The 15467-nt window shown below is 43.1% G+C and overlaps 1 protein-coding gene across 3 annotated transcripts in view; it reads left to right on the forward strand.

Annotated features, from left to right (window-relative positions):
* Window positions 1-241: 241 nt before the first annotated feature.
* The window catches only part of fggy (FGGY carbohydrate kinase domain containing), an 18980-nt gene continuing 3754 nt past the window's right edge, over window positions 242-15467 (forward strand). For 2 of the 3 annotated variants that reach the window (XM_079885661.1, XM_079885660.1), the window contains exons 1-9: window positions 396-545; window positions 4127-4318; window positions 4413-4524; window positions 4590-4741; window positions 4828-4916; window positions 9237-9352; window positions 9429-9557; window positions 12084-12187; window positions 12276-12383. In XM_079885661.1, coding sequence (XP_079741787.1) covers window positions 4139-4318; window positions 4413-4524; window positions 4590-4741; window positions 4828-4916; window positions 9237-9352; window positions 9429-9557; window positions 12084-12187; window positions 12276-12383 — 990 coding nt within the window. In that variant the 5' untranslated portion in view covers window positions 396-545; window positions 4127-4138. Of the gene's footprint in view, window positions 329-395; window positions 546-4126; window positions 4319-4412; window positions 4525-4589; window positions 4742-4827; window positions 4917-9236; window positions 9353-9428; window positions 9558-12083; window positions 12188-12275; window positions 12384-15467 lie in introns of those variants that run through there. The other variant, XM_079885659.1, reaches the window with a different exon arrangement.

The following is a 15467-nucleotide window of genomic DNA, read 5'->3' on the forward strand; positions in this document are numbered from 1 at the left end:
ATCCGAAACTAATATGTAAGCTATATGACAACAAAACAGGCACTTAGAACTGCTTATAGTCGGTATGATAGCTAGCTAAGTTAGTGAAGTAATAATGTTGGAAATCCTTAAGTTTGTGATTAGTTTATTTATTTAATCAACCAATAAATCAGTCTACATTTTGAATCATGCAGGCCTCTGATTATTTCTGTAGGATATACAGGACAGTATGTGGACAAACCTACAGGACTCCTGCAGCAATATCCTGTTCTGTAGGATTTTCATTCTGTCTTGCAGGATTCCTGCATGATCCCTCCACAGTCCTTCAGGATTCCTATAGGATTTTTTTGTAAGCGTTTTATTCTAACTATCCCATAATGATCCCGGCACGAATGCTATTGCGGTCGTACTTTTTGGTCGCGCTCGAGCGCCGTAAGCGAAAATCCAAAGTACATTGTGAATGTTTTTCTCTTCAGTCGCTGAAACTGTGACCGAAATCCTGCATAAGAGTGAACGAGAATAAACGAGAGTAAACGCGTTTGTTCCTCCAGACGCGCGCGGAGCAGGTAAGAGTAAAGAGTTAATAAGAGTTTCACTGTGAGAGACTTACAGTCATTCTACAGATGTAAACAAACACAGCAGCTTCGAACGGATATGAAGATATTTCTGTTTTATATCTGCATGAAGGAAATAGCACACTGTATTCAGTTTTATCTTATTGCAGTAATGAGAGTGAGATTAACTATGACAGTAATGAGGGGAGTTCACCCAAATATTAACCCGTGTGTGTGTTTGTGTCTGTCAGTCTGTCTGTCTCTCTCTCTGTGTGTGTGTGTGTGTGTTTATCTGTGTCTCTCTCTCTCTCTCTCTCTCTCTCTCTGTGTGTGTGTGTGTGTGTGTGTGTGTGTGTGTGTGTGTGTGTGTGTGTGTGTGTGTTTGTTTGTCTCTCTCTCTCTGTGTGTGTGTATACCTCATACTTCTAAGAAACAGTGATTAGAGGATAAAGAAAAGAGGACAGGAAATGACATGGTTCAATTGTACATCATTGTAATGTTCAATCATTGTTTAATAAACATATGGCACCTTTTTTCAAGTCTTCATTTGTCATTTTTTTTATATCGCAATATCGTACTGTGGACTTTACACCGAGGTATTATCGTATCGTGAGATTTTAATATCGTTACATTACTATTATTTACAATTCATAACTTTTACCAATATTTGGATGGAATAGAATTTAAAAAATATTTTGCTACGAATATTTTTTTCTATTAATTTAGTAGTGTTAATAAATAAATAGTAATTTAGACATGCATTTTCTGTAAAGCTGCTTTGAAATGATATGTATTGTGAACAATACTATACAAATAAATGTGAATTTAATTAAATATAGGCTACTGGGGGGGCGAAATATATGCCTCGTGCTCAGCACACGCAAAGCTTGCTGCAAAGCACTGGCAAAAGTAGCCTAATGATTATGAATGTGTCAGGAAAAAATAGCAAGGAGACAATTTAATTGTTTATTAATAAACTAGTGTTTTCTGAGTCTGTGTTGGCTGCAAAGATGGAGATTCTGACTCATCATTCCTGCAGTGAAGTGAACGTGCACGTGCCTATAGAGAGAAATTCACCTTTTATTTGGATTTCATAATCAGACTACTTGTTTCGAATTGGTTTGTTTAAAAGTAGACATAGTTTAAGCTTCTATAGGCCTATTTCTCGTGTCTGTGAGGCAAGTAGCCTATACGTTGGGTTTCGGATCATTTGTGACACGCTCCAGTTCTTCTTACAGTCGAAGACGGATCAACATTCGTAGTACCCCAGAGTTCAGGCTGGAAGATGGGGCGGGGCGACCCACCCCCAATTTAATTGGTTTATTATACAGCAATCTTATTGGCCAAGACGTTTCAAGCCTGAGCATGCGCATTCCTTTATATACTTTTTTTTTTTTTAAGATTCGGCCGTATTAAAGCTAACTCTAATCGTATCTTATTATCGGTTTACCATAGTAATTCTAGTTAAGATCTATTGGCTAATGTTTATTGTAGTTACTATACCTGTACCTACTTAAGACACAGAATAGATGAAGTTATTGTTTAAAAATGAACCCTGGGTGACAGCACCTCAGTGTACTTCAGGCTAATAGAGCTGTTTTACATTAGCACGTCATTCACTTGGCTTCTTCATATTTCCATCAGGATCGGTGGATCAGCTCAAACTCAGGATTTTATGCAAATGATGATAATTCACTGTATTAAAGGAAGACATCGGACAAACCTGAACGCAAGCAGATGATTTTACAATTGAAAGCACGTTTTTGTTGTTGATTTTTTTGTTGTTGATTTTTTCTCCAATGCTTGCATTTTTTGGCACAAAGTGCAAATAAAATGTTTAATGGCACACTCATGTGTCCTTGTTGTTTACCTGTTAATAAAATATGAGGGCCAGGGCCTATATTGGTTCTGTATAGCGGCCTATGTTATAGTTTCCTGTTTTCTAATAGGCTAAGTGTCAGCCGGTTAACATGTAGGCATACTAATATCTGTGACTGTGACATCAGGTATTAAAAATCTAATTATTTATATCCTCCCCTGCATTGTGTGTTCATGTTATAATCTGCGTGTACGGGACAAAAATAGTTTCACATTTTAACACTTGCATATAGCTGTAGCCTAACTTTTAAAAAATAGGTCTAAACAGTAAATCTGTGCAATATATCAGTAGCCTACTTCAAAAAATAATTAAAATACCCAGCAGAGAAGTGATATGAATATCTATTACTTAAATACACTCTTGAGCACATAAATAATAATATTTGCTATAGATCAACATAATAATATCTGTTTTAGTATAATTCTTTTGCCCCATTTTTCAGCATTGCTTTTAATTCCAATTGTACGCAAAAAAAAAAAAAAAAAAAACCACAATGGCCAGGGCTTGTAGTACTTGGTAGCCTATTATTGTCTTATCCCACGCGTGGTTTTGCTTTAAAATAAAATCAAACACACTTTCGAAACTGTGTCTTAATGAGATACAGTGAATTATCATCATTTGTATTTGTGTAAAATCCCGAGTTTGTTTTTATTTGTTTTTATTCCCGTTGGATGCTGTGTGAGCCCTTCCGGTTGGGCGGTCGAATCACTCGCAGCCCCGATTTATCTGTCCGGGCCCTGTCCGTCATCTCGTTTGTCCGCTGGCAGGGGCTCGCCGTCCGATACCATGAGCTGCTGGCTCCTGTCGGAGGAAGCACAGAGTCTCCCAGTCATCTGGTTTTAATCACGCTGCTCCTCCTTCATCGGTCGGTGGGGCACACCTTTCCGATGCCGTGACCTGCTCCCATTGGAGACTTTTTCCCGAAATCGCCAGCCCGCCAAACTTCGACGCTGGTTTTTGGGGGGTCTTTTAGTCTGGCGGCTGTCCATCTGCTCATTTGTTTTTTTGGGGGAGTACTCTGGGTTCTGGACAAACTCCGACCTCGGAGCCCTCCCCTCGGACAGCACGCCAAATACACATATCCTTTACTCTATCCAATTATATGCACGTGTGAACTTGTGAAATGCCCGAAATCATAGGCAAATTGGTGTTTGTTCACGCAGTGTGAATTATCAAGATCTGAGAGAATCACTGATGAGTCGCTGATGCCCGTGAGAACTCTGTGAGGAGCTATAGACCAGAATATCAGTATTTTAATAGATATATTTACAATTATTTCAAACAGAAACAAAGCACAAATATTTGCTTGACCAGCCGCAACAGCAGCACATTGCAAAATTATTTATTTACCCCCAACTCTCTTAGCAGAACACAGAGTCTTTGCTCCCCTCGTCTCCCCAACCATTTCCTCCTGCATAATCTGTTGCACAGACAATATGGATCACAAATCTTCTTGTAGGCTATCATTTTTAATAACAATTTGAGTCTCACGCACACGTGATCTTGCGTTATTTCCTTAATACTTCTCGCATGTGTTTGGTTGTGAAATGTAGTCTTCGGACCAGACAATGACACAGTGACAAACATAAATGTGTACTGGAGCGTTTGCAAATCTGTTTTCCAAATCCAATATAATATTACAGTATCAGCTGAGGGTGCTCTTGCTTGTGTTTGAGGGTGCTTAGCACACGTGTGTGTGTGTGTGTTTCCGCAGGTGTCCAGTGAGATGAGCAGGTATTATGTGGCGGTGGACGTGGGCACTGCCAGTGTGCGAGCGGCTCTGGTCACTCCGGACGGTCAGGTCAAGCACACAGCAGAGGAGCCCATTGTCATCTGGGAGCCGCGAGCGGAGCATTATGAGCAGTCGTCAGCTGATATCTGGAGCAAGTGCTGCCAGACCGTGAAGGTGAGGCGACCATCTGTCCGGCATGTGCATAATCATTGTCTAGGACTCTGTCGGTGTTGTGTTGGTCAAACGGGCTGTTTGCGTGTGTTTTCAGAGAGTGACTCAGGACATTGACGTGACGTGTGTTCGAGGGCTCGGGTTTGATGCCACCTGCTCACTGGTGGTTCTGGATCGGCACTTTCAGTCCGTGGCTGTCAATCACACAGGTGAGGCGCGTTCATCACTCGTCCGCAGAGCGTGAGCCGGCTCTCTGACCCACTGTTACTTGCAGGCGTCCGGGAGAGGAACGTGGTGATGTGGATGGACCACCGGGCCGCAGAACAAGCCGCTCGGATCACAGACACCAAACACAGAGTGCTTCAGGGGGTCGGCGGGGTGATGTCGCCCGAAATGCAGCCGCCCAAACTACTGTGGCTCAAAGAGGTGAGGAGCGCTGGGATCCTGAGGATGAGAGCGAGAGGACTATAAACACTTGTGTTTCAGACGCTTGTTTCTTCTTCTGCTGTTAGAATCTGCAGGAAACCTGTTGGAAAGAAGCGGCACATTTTTTTGACCTTCCAGACTTTCTGTCCTGGAAAGCTACAGGGTCCTTATGCAGGTGAGATGCAGGATCCGCACAACTGTTTCATAGACGACATTCATTCGGTGATAAAACACCTTTAGGGACGAAGATCTACAAAACTGCTGCTGCAGCTCAATATATGTAGTTGTATGTAGTTGTACTTCTTTAAATCAGATCCATCACTTCAACCACTTTACTTTAAAGCAGATTTTTATAAAATATTTGAATATGTTCCTTAAGGATCACTTAGCTTTTTTTTGCACAAAGAACACAAACAAATATACAGTTGTGTCCCAAATATTTTATATAATTAAAATATGAGGGAAGAACAAAACACTAAACTTGTTTAAGGTATTTAACAGTCTGTGATCGTTTGCTTGTGTCTGCCTTGCTGATGATTGGTTTGCATCTGAAAGCTTTGTATAGCTTTGTTTTGAATCTCTATTTACTATAATTCCTTGTTGTTTATAATGCTAAATATAACTTACTCATCACCATATATTATCTCAATAATCTTACATCGCTAGCTTTTAACTAAACCATTATCGCTAGCACAACGCGATAGCATTTCGCTAGCCTGTTAACCTGCCATCCATGCTTGCCGTCTTTTCCACTCGCGAGATCAAACGACTGTGGTGAGTTGGATCAGTTAACAAAAACGGTGAGTCATGTCTTCTCCTGTTATTGTCACTTGCACTGCCTGCTACATGCACAATATAGACTTCTCTGTCGACAAAGAAAGCTTCACATGTCATAAATGCAGGGAATTAGTCAGGCTGACGGAGAAGATTTCAGAACTAGAGACATGCATCCAAACTTTAATCGAGGATAGTAAGAGTGCAAGGGCTTAAGATACTGCTTTGGATGCGACTAGCTTAGTGAACTCTGTACATTGTTCGGTTCCGGCTGTAGTAGAGCCCGTGCAGCAGGGCGACTGGGTGACGATGAGGCGCTGTAGTCGCGGGACAAAACACCGCTCTTCCGTTGCGATTATAACATCAAACAGGTTCTTCCCACACACTGAGCAAATTACGCACCCACTGAGAATCCTGTTGAACGTGCCCTAGTTATTGGCGATTCTATTACACAGAACGTGAAAGTCACATGTTTGCCGGGAGCCAGAGCGCCTGACATCAAAGCACATTTAAAAGTGCTGACTAATATTAATCATACATTCTCAAAGATTATTATTCACGTTGGCACTAATGATGTTCGACTTTGCCAGTCGGAGATTAACATTAACATTAAAGAGGTGTGTGAACTCGCAAGTACGATGCCAGACACTGTAATTTGCTCTTGCGCTCTTCCTGTTCAGAATAATATAGGGTTCATAGTCAATTGGAAAAGTTTTTGGGGCAGACCTAACCTGTTGAAAAGAGATGGTATTCATCCCTCCTGGGATGGTGCTGCTCTTCTCTCTAGTAATATGGCACATAGTCTTAGAGCTCAAACATGACAATCTGGGGCTCAGGTCAGGAAGCAGACAGACCGGCTAAACCAACCGTCTGCCAGCTGTCTCACGTCACCCAGGTCAGATAAATCCCATCACATAGAGACTCTTTCACCTAGATATCATCATATAGAGCAGTGATCTCAAACTCAATTCCTGGAGGGCCACAGCTCTGCACAGTTTTGCTCCAACCCTAATCAAACACACCTGATCCAGCTAATCAAGGTCTTCAGGATTACTAGGAACTTCCTTGCAGGTGTGAGTTGGAGCTGGTTGGAGCTAAACTGTGCAGAGCTGTGGCCCTCCAGGAATTGAGTTTGAGATCACTGATATAGAGACTGTGTCTGTTCCCCGAATTAGTAAATATGAAAAAACTCTCAAATCCATTTAATGGTAAAAATGTAATTGATGTTCAACAAATAAAAAACATATATAGTTCAAATGAACAAATGATCAAATCAAATCAAATTTATTTATATAGCACAAATCATACATCAAAGCAATTCAATGTGCTTTACAAAGAAAAAAAAAATAAAGAAAAAAACGGAAAAAAACGCAAAAGTCTTCGGACTTCGGAGAAAAAAAGAGACAGCAACCGGCCCGTCGAAAACAAGGACAAATATCAGAAGGGCATTAAATGTAGTCACGCAATCCTGATGTTGTTTATATTAACAATTTGAGAACAAAGTATAATTTGCACGATTTGACATGATATGATAAGCGATCGTTAGATTTAATCAGCGCGATTTATTGCAATGCTTTTTTCCCCTTAGTTGGTCAGAACAAAAGTGGATGTTACTTGTTCAGACGACATTTTCCGGTGAAAACTCTTATGTTGGTCATATTTCCAAAAAGAAGAATCTGTGATTGCGAATGCTAGTATCCACACCGGCGGCGACTGACAGCCGCACATTCTCCTCAAAACACTGGATTCATCTGCGCTGTGCCATGCCAAGGCACCACAAGGCAAACATTTCATGTTTATTACTTTATTTAAATAAATCTTATTGTTTACGCAGCGGTTGTGTGGCGTCTCCCTTACTTTGTTGCGATCTTTGAGAAGAATCGTAACAAATGGGGGCTCGTCCGGGATATGAACCCGGGACCTCTCGCACCCCAAGCGAGAATCATACCCCTAGACCAAAGGGACCACGTAAAGTTGATAATTCCGTGAATAACTGCAATTGCAGATTTCGGACAGAGATGGCGACAAAGAGGAAAAACTGCGGACTGCAGCTTTAACAAATAATCTTTAAAACTCATTCTGGGATCTGTGGTCCCATCCCCCCAACAAGGGCAAGAAGGCTCTTGGTTACCATGACTACGATCAGATAAGTTGGTTTTATTTCTGTTAAAAATGTGGTGACGTGGAAGAAGCAGAGGCCATAGAAAAGACCCACAGCCCTTAAAACAGACATAAAGTGATTTATAAATGAACATAAATGAACCCTAGGACACTATGTGAATGATTTACTGTCTTGTGTACTATTATGTCTTTGATACTACAGTATGTATTTTATGATACAACCAACGGTCAATGTAACCCCTCTGGTATTGTCTCTTATCTAATTAATCCTCATTTAATGACTCACACTTTAGTGTACATCACCTTCTCTTAGAATGCAGTGTGTGTTTGTTATATCTATCTGAGTATGAATGGACACAAACGGCCAGGACTATGTCTAACCACACTTGAGATAGAGTCGTAAATCTTCCCAACAGAGGAACCTCCCGCTTGGAAATTACCCCTTTCTTATTGGTTGAGCCAACCCTGAAAGGTGGGACCTTTCTCAGGCTTTAAATGGTCTCTACACACAACCGCAGACCACGTGTAACCACACCAGCCCAGGACCTCCACATCCAGCATCTTCACCTCCAAGATCGTCTGAGGCCAGCCACCCGGACAGCTGCTGCAACAGTCGGTTTGCATAACCAAATCATTTCTGCACAAACTGTCAGAAACCGTCTCAGGGAAGCTCATCTGCATGCTCGTCTTCCTCATCGGGGTCTCGACCTGACTGCAGTTCGTTGTCGTAACCGAAATGCTCACATCTGATGGCGTCTGGCACTCTGAAAAGGTGTTCCCTTCACGGATGAATCCCTGTTTTCACTGTACATTGCAGATGGCAGACAGCGTGTACGGAGTAGTGTGGGTGAGCGGTTTGCTGATGTCAACGTTGTGGATCGAGTGGCCCATGGTGGCGGTGGGGTTATGGTATGGGCAGGCGTATGTTATGGACAACGAACACAGGTGCATTTTATTGATGGTATTTTTGAATGCACAGAGATACCGTGACGAGATCCTGAGGCCCATTGTTGTGCCATTCATCCACGATCATCACCTCATGTTGCAGCATGATAACGCACGGCCCCACATGGCAACACCCTAGCGAATTGCGAGGAAATTTTTCTCGGCCGGACATCATTGTATATGCAGAAAAAAATATTGTTTCAACCCTCCATCTGAAATGATCTGTTTTTAAGGCGCGGCTCCTTTAAGGCTTGTTAGTAAACGCCCACTGTTGTGATTGACTAACTTTGACTAACATTGCATTGACTATTTTTGACTAACATTGCATGCAACTAATGATGCGTTCGGAGTCATGTCGGATATATAAATCCATATTTATTAGCTGAATGCACATAAACGCCACCACAAAGTCGTTATTACGAGAGGGAAAATGAACTTTCGGGATAAATTTACTAAAAACATGAAAATGCAAAAAATTGCTGTCAGATCAAATACAGTCTTCATCAAAACTCTTTATTACACTGTGCCTCGTTTACAAAAACAATCTGCAGTCAAATGCTCCGAACAAACATATGTTTGATATCTTGACCCCTTTAAAACGAGACATAAAGAGAGTTATGTTATGCACACAGCATGTCTTGCTCTCCTGATGCAGGTCTCTCTGTACTCTGGTCTGTAAGTGGACGTATTCCTCTTCTGAAGGCTGGGACGACACCTTCTGGAGCGCCATCGGCCTGGAGGACCTGATGGAGAACAGCTACTGTAAAATCGGTGGGAGAGAGTAAAGCTCAGGTGTCTGTGTGTGTTCAGCCGGTCGTGTTGACTGATAGTGTGTGTGTGTGCGCAGGTGAGCAGACGTGTTGTCCTGGGACTCCTGTAGGACGAGGACTGACCGCAGAGGCGGCTGCAGATCTGGGCCTGAGACCGGGAACGGCTGTGGCCGCTTCACTCATAGACGCACACGCAGGAGGGTTAGGTACAATACGCCACGCCAGCTGAGTGCTAATGCAGCGCTCGCTCATCCACGGCTCTTTGAAATGAAGAGAAAACTGTGTCATAATGAGCGCGTTTACACTGCGTTAAATACGGTGTCACTCCACTTCTGTTTCAGTGTTTGACCTTCGACAACCCGCTTCACTCCTAAATAGATCAGGTCTATATACACTCACCTAAAGGATTATTAGGAACACCATACTAATACTGTGTTTGACCCCCTTTCGCTTTCAGAACTGCCTTAATTCTACGTGGCATTGATTCAACAAGGTCCTGAAAGCATTCTTTAGAAATGTTGGCCCATATTGATAGGATAGCATCTTGCAGTTGATGGAGATTTGTGGGATGCACATCCAGGGCACGAAGCTCCCGTTCCACCACACCCCAAAGATGCTCTATTGGGTTGAGATCTGGTGACTGTGGGGGCCATTTTAGTACAGTGAACTCATTGTCATGTTCAAGAAACCAATTTGCAATGATTCGAGCTTTGTGACATGGTGCATTTTCCTGCTGGAAGTAGCCATCAGAGGATGGGTACATGGTGGTCATAAAGGGATGGACATGGTCAGAAACAATGCTCAGGTAGGCCGTGGCATTTAAACGATGCCCAATTGGCACTAAGGGGCCTAAAGTGTGCCAAGAAAACATCCCCCACACCATTACACCACCACCACCAGCCTGCACAGTGGTAACAAGGCATGATGGATCCATGTTCTCATTCTGTTTACGCCAAATTCTGACTCTACCGTCTGAATGTCTCAACAGAAATCGAGACTCATCAGACCAGGCAACATTTTTCCAGTCTTCAACTGTCCAATTTTGGTGAGCTCGTGCAAATTGTAGCCTCTTTTTCCTATTTGTAGTGGAGATGAGTGGTACCCGGTGAGGTCTTCTGCTGTTGTAGCCCATCCGCCTCAAGGTTGTGCGTGTTGTGGCTTCACAAATGCTTTGCTGCATACCTCGGTTGTAACGAGTGGTTATTTCAGTCAAAGTTGCTCTTCTATCAGCTTGAATCAGTCGGCCCATTCTCCTCTGACCTCTAGCATCAACAAGGCATTTTCGCCCACAGGACTTCCGCATATTGGATGTTTTTCCCTTTTCACACCATTCTTTGTAAACCCTAGAAATGGTTGTGCGTGAAAATCCCAGTAACTGAGCAGATTGTGAAATACTCAGACCAGCCCGTCTGGCACCAACAACCATGCCACGCTCAAAATTGCTTAAATCACCTTTCTTTCCCATTCTGACATTCAGTTTGGAGTTCAGGAGATTGTCTTGACCAGGACCACACCCCTAAATGCATTGAAGCAACTGCCATGTGATTGGTTGATTAGATAATTGCATTAATGAGAAATTGAACAGGTGTTCCTAATAATCCTTTAGGTGAGTGTATATATATAATATCTGCATAATATGAGCGTAACTAGTTTATGTGCGTCTTGTTCACAGATGTTGATGCTGTCAGCTGAACCTCAGAGAAACAGGGCTGTAACAAGAATAAGCAGGAACACTTTAATTTCCTCATAATATCCACTGCAGCATCAGCTCTTTTCTCTCAGTGTCTGAAATGCTTAGATCAAGGATTCACCCCGCCTCTCTGAGAGCTGCTCTGCTCTGATTGGTCAGATGGCCCAGTCTGCTGTGATTGGTCAGAAACCAAACCCTCATTATCATATCTGAATCTCAGCTCTGGATACACAGTGATACGAACAGTAACTATAGCGTGGGTTTTACCGTATCAGGAAGTGAGACTGGAATTACTGACGACTCGTTTCGGTTCAGAATCACTTTCTTTTTGGAGACAAAAACTCCATTTATCTGTATTACACACTACATTAAAGGAAATACCCTAAAAAGCATAATAGGGGCTTTTTAAACGCAGTTGACACAGGAGGAGCATTGCAGTGTGTGTGTGCATCTAATGGCCCTGATGTTTAGTTGGCCTCTTCTTGGTTTCATCACAGTGTTCCTGTAATAACTGTCCTGACCTGCTCAATCTAAGCCTAATCTAAGCCTTCCAACTAGTGGAAAGAAAACAAGTGTTTATTTGATTGCACTTTATCTATTAGAGTCTGTAGATTTCAATCTTTAAAGGCGGTGAGATCGAGTTAGATATCTCCACTTCAGCAGCTTCACACACGCCAAAATTGTATATATCATTAATTTATCATTCACCACATTTATGCAACATTTTACATTTATACAACTGCTAAAAACATGGTGAAATGTATTTGTTTCTGTCTGTTGACAGTATTTTCTGATTTATGGAGTGATAAAAAAAAAAAATCCAAAATCCCCGCTGGAAAAAACAGAATTTATCAAACAAAAATTATGAATCTGGCTTCAGTGATGATCTGGCTCATTTGCATATTGCACTACAAAAACAATTGTGTTATTGTACTGTGATTAATCAGCTGGGTAAGTATCATGAGATCTGTGAGTTTAAATTTATGTAGCAGTGTGTTATAGTGTCAGTAATATTTTCTGTAATTTCATTGTCTTGTTGTAGGTGTCATCGGGGCCGATGTGAGGGGACACCAGCTGCCCTGTGAAGAGCAACCGGTCACGTCCCGTATGGCTGTCATATGTGGGACGTCATCATGTCACATGGCTGTGAGCTTCAGTTCCTGTACGTGTGTGTGTGTGTGTGTGTGTTCAGAGAGTGTGATTGTTGATGTCAGCGTGTGTCTGTATCTCTCAGGTGAGCACACAGCCGCTGTTCGTCCCCGGGGTCTGGGGCCCGTATCTGTCCGCCATGCTGCCGGATCTGTGGCTTAATGAGGGAGGTCAGAGCGCCACGGGACGACTGGTGAGTCAATCACATCTATCTTTAATATGGATGGAAATCCCAGAATGGACTGGACAAAATATATATATAGATTTCATTCAATACTGAAAGCATAGTTGCAAAACAAATCAGTCTAAGAGACCATTTACACAGAACACATTTGTGTGCTTAAAAATGCAAGATGGATCTCAGCTGTTATCGGTCTGGAGTAAGCATGGAGTTAGTTTCAAGGAGAAAGGTTGTCAGCACAGACGCCTCCAACACGGGTTGGTGAGCTCTGTGCGAGGGCAGGTCCGGACAAGCGGCTGCATATAAACTGCCTGGGAATGCTGGCTGTTTTTCTGATCCTCAAAACCTTCCTACCAGACCTAAATGGACATCGTGTCTTAGTCCCGTCGGACAACATGGTGGTAGTATCCTACATAAACCAACAGGGTGGACTCAGGTTGAAGCCTCTGTACAGGCTAGCCAGACGTCTCCTCTTTTAGGCCCAACACAGCCTGCGCTCACTGAGAGCGATGCGCGTGCCGGCGGATTGTCTCGAGACAGCATGTCGGCTCCCTGATTCAATGTGTCCCTGGGAGAATGGGCTCTCCACCCCCAGGTTCAAACAATTTGGAGTGTCTTTGGCAGGGCAGAGGTCGACCTCTTCACCTCCGAAGACAACTCTCACTGCCCAATATTCTTTGGCCCAACCTTCTCCTTTATGCTTTTCCCCAGTCGCGATCCTCCCTCAAGTCATCAACAGGATCAGAGAGAGCTACACAGTCCTTCTGGTGGCCCCCCTCTGGCGGACCCAGTCTTGGTTTCCCGAGATGATTTAGCTGCTAGCAGCAGCACCATGGCCAATACCCCTGAGGAAAGACCTCCTTTCCTAGGCGAACAGGACGATCTGGCACCCCCAGCTCGAGCTGTGGGCCCTCCATAAGAGTGTCCTAAACACTATATATGAGTCCAGAGCCCCATCCACGAGACGCCTCCACATACTTAAGTTGTCTGTCTTCTCCAAATGGTGCTCAGCACGGAGCCAAGACCCTACTTCATGTGAAGTACCGCTGGTATTTTCCTTCCTACAAGAGCTGCTGAATGCGGGTCGTACCCCCTCCATGCTCAGTCTATGTGGCGGCCATAGCAGCGTTCCATGCTCCTGTGGCCGGCCAGCCACTGGGTAGAAGCAATTTGATTGTTCGCTTCCTGAAGTTGGCAAGGAGGCTCAACCTGCCTCGCCCCCTCACAACACATTCCTAAGACCTATCAGTCCTGTTACAGTCCTCAGGGCCCTCAAGGGGCCCCCGTTTTAGGTGCTACAGTCGTCTAAATTAAGGGCACTTTCGCTCAAGACCGCACTTGCTAGCCTTAGTATCGGTCAAGCAAGTGGGTGACTTACAAGCGCTCTTCGTCAGCGCTTTATGCCTTGAGTTTGGGCCTAACGACTCTAAGGTCGTCCTCAAGCCAAGGCACAAAAGTGTGCCAAAAGTGCTCTCGACCCCGTTCAGAGCACAAGTTATTTCTCTCTCTGCACTTCCCCCTTCGGAAGACGAGCGACAACTTCACTTAGTCCCTGTGAGGGCCCTAAGAGTGTATATAGAGCACTCCGCCCAGTTTAGACAGTCAGAGCAGCTTTTTGTTTGCTATGGTGGCAAAGATTGTCCCGTGATGGACGCCATCGCTTTAGCCTACGCCTCGACGGGCCTCCAATGCCTCATCGGTGTCAGAGCACACCACCAGAGGCATGGCCTCTTCCTGGGCGTGGTCCAGTGGTGTGTCTATCTGTGCGGCGGCAACTTGGAGGTACCTGAGCTGCATGCACAAAACCTCTCCGTTTAGTGGCTATTGACCTCTGAAAGAGCTCGACCCACCATTACCTCACTGCTGGCTCCGACTACTGTCCGATCCCCTTTTGATTGGGCGCTATATTGCCCTCTTAGCCCTACTGCCGCCTGGGCCCTTATCCAAGCATCCCAGGCTAGAGCTGTAGAGCATGCTGTTCTGCTTTTACATAGCACGGCGTGATTGGACTAAGAAATAAAGCAAACAATTCAGTCAAACATACAAAGTCAGCGCTCTAGTCTAACAATGTTTAAGTCAGCAGGACTCATCAGTGGCATCTGGTCCCTGTAAAAAATAAATAAAAATAAATTGTGAACATACTGATATCAAGAGAAACTATAGTTTATAGTTTAGAGGGCTGCATGATTTTGGGAATACATTTTAGATTTTTCTGGTTAAAATTGCTATTTAAAAATTACAATATATATAGGCTATATATAATGAACACCAGGTTTGTTGTGCCTTGTAGGCATATACTTGTATGCCTGCATACAATAATAACAACAATAGCCTATAGCAGACGGCCTATAAATGGTTAAAAAGGAACTTCAGTACACTACACTAGAGAAAAAAGATATGGATTATCATATGTTACTTCAAATGTTTCCATTCGTTATGACGTTATGAAATGAGATTGGAGTAAAAACATAAAGCCTAATGTTTGGCACGTTTTGCATTTCAAACTCACAGGGCGAGTGACCTAAACTCTCAGCGCGTGCAGAGAACATTTACTGAAGCGATCGAGCCGCTCCAAACTATGAAACATTGTTACCACATTATACATATCTACGTTTGAGCAGATATCCACAAACACAGTATTTAACAGTAAACACGGTTCTAAACATTATAATATTCACCATATTAGAGTAAACACTCATACTAGCCTAGGCTATTTTTATATCATGCTGTGTTTTATTATCGAACATAAAATATCTTTGTGTCGTACATGTATATAAATTTCGCATTGAAAGGTTGCCTGTCTGTCTATAGTTCATATTTCATCATGTTTCCGTCGATTTCATACATTTTAGTCTAGCAACAGTTCAACTACAATGTGAAGTTTATGCAACAAAAACACTCTAATATAATTCGCGTTCTTCTTCTGAAGTAAATTCAATGTAAGCTCACAGCATGTCTTCCAAACTCGACGAAAAGAAGAGGAATGAGGAAGCTTGGTGCTTTGTTTTTGAGGTAATGAGGGCGTCGCATTCCTTCACGTGGATGATTTGCATGTCAATCTCTTTTGCGCGCGTGGGTGTGGACACATTAAATCTA

This window comes from Squalius cephalus, assembly GCF_949319135.1.
Source record: "Squalius cephalus genome assembly, chromosome: 11".
Taxonomy (NCBI): domain Eukaryota; kingdom Metazoa; phylum Chordata; class Actinopteri; order Cypriniformes; family Leuciscidae; genus Squalius; species Squalius cephalus.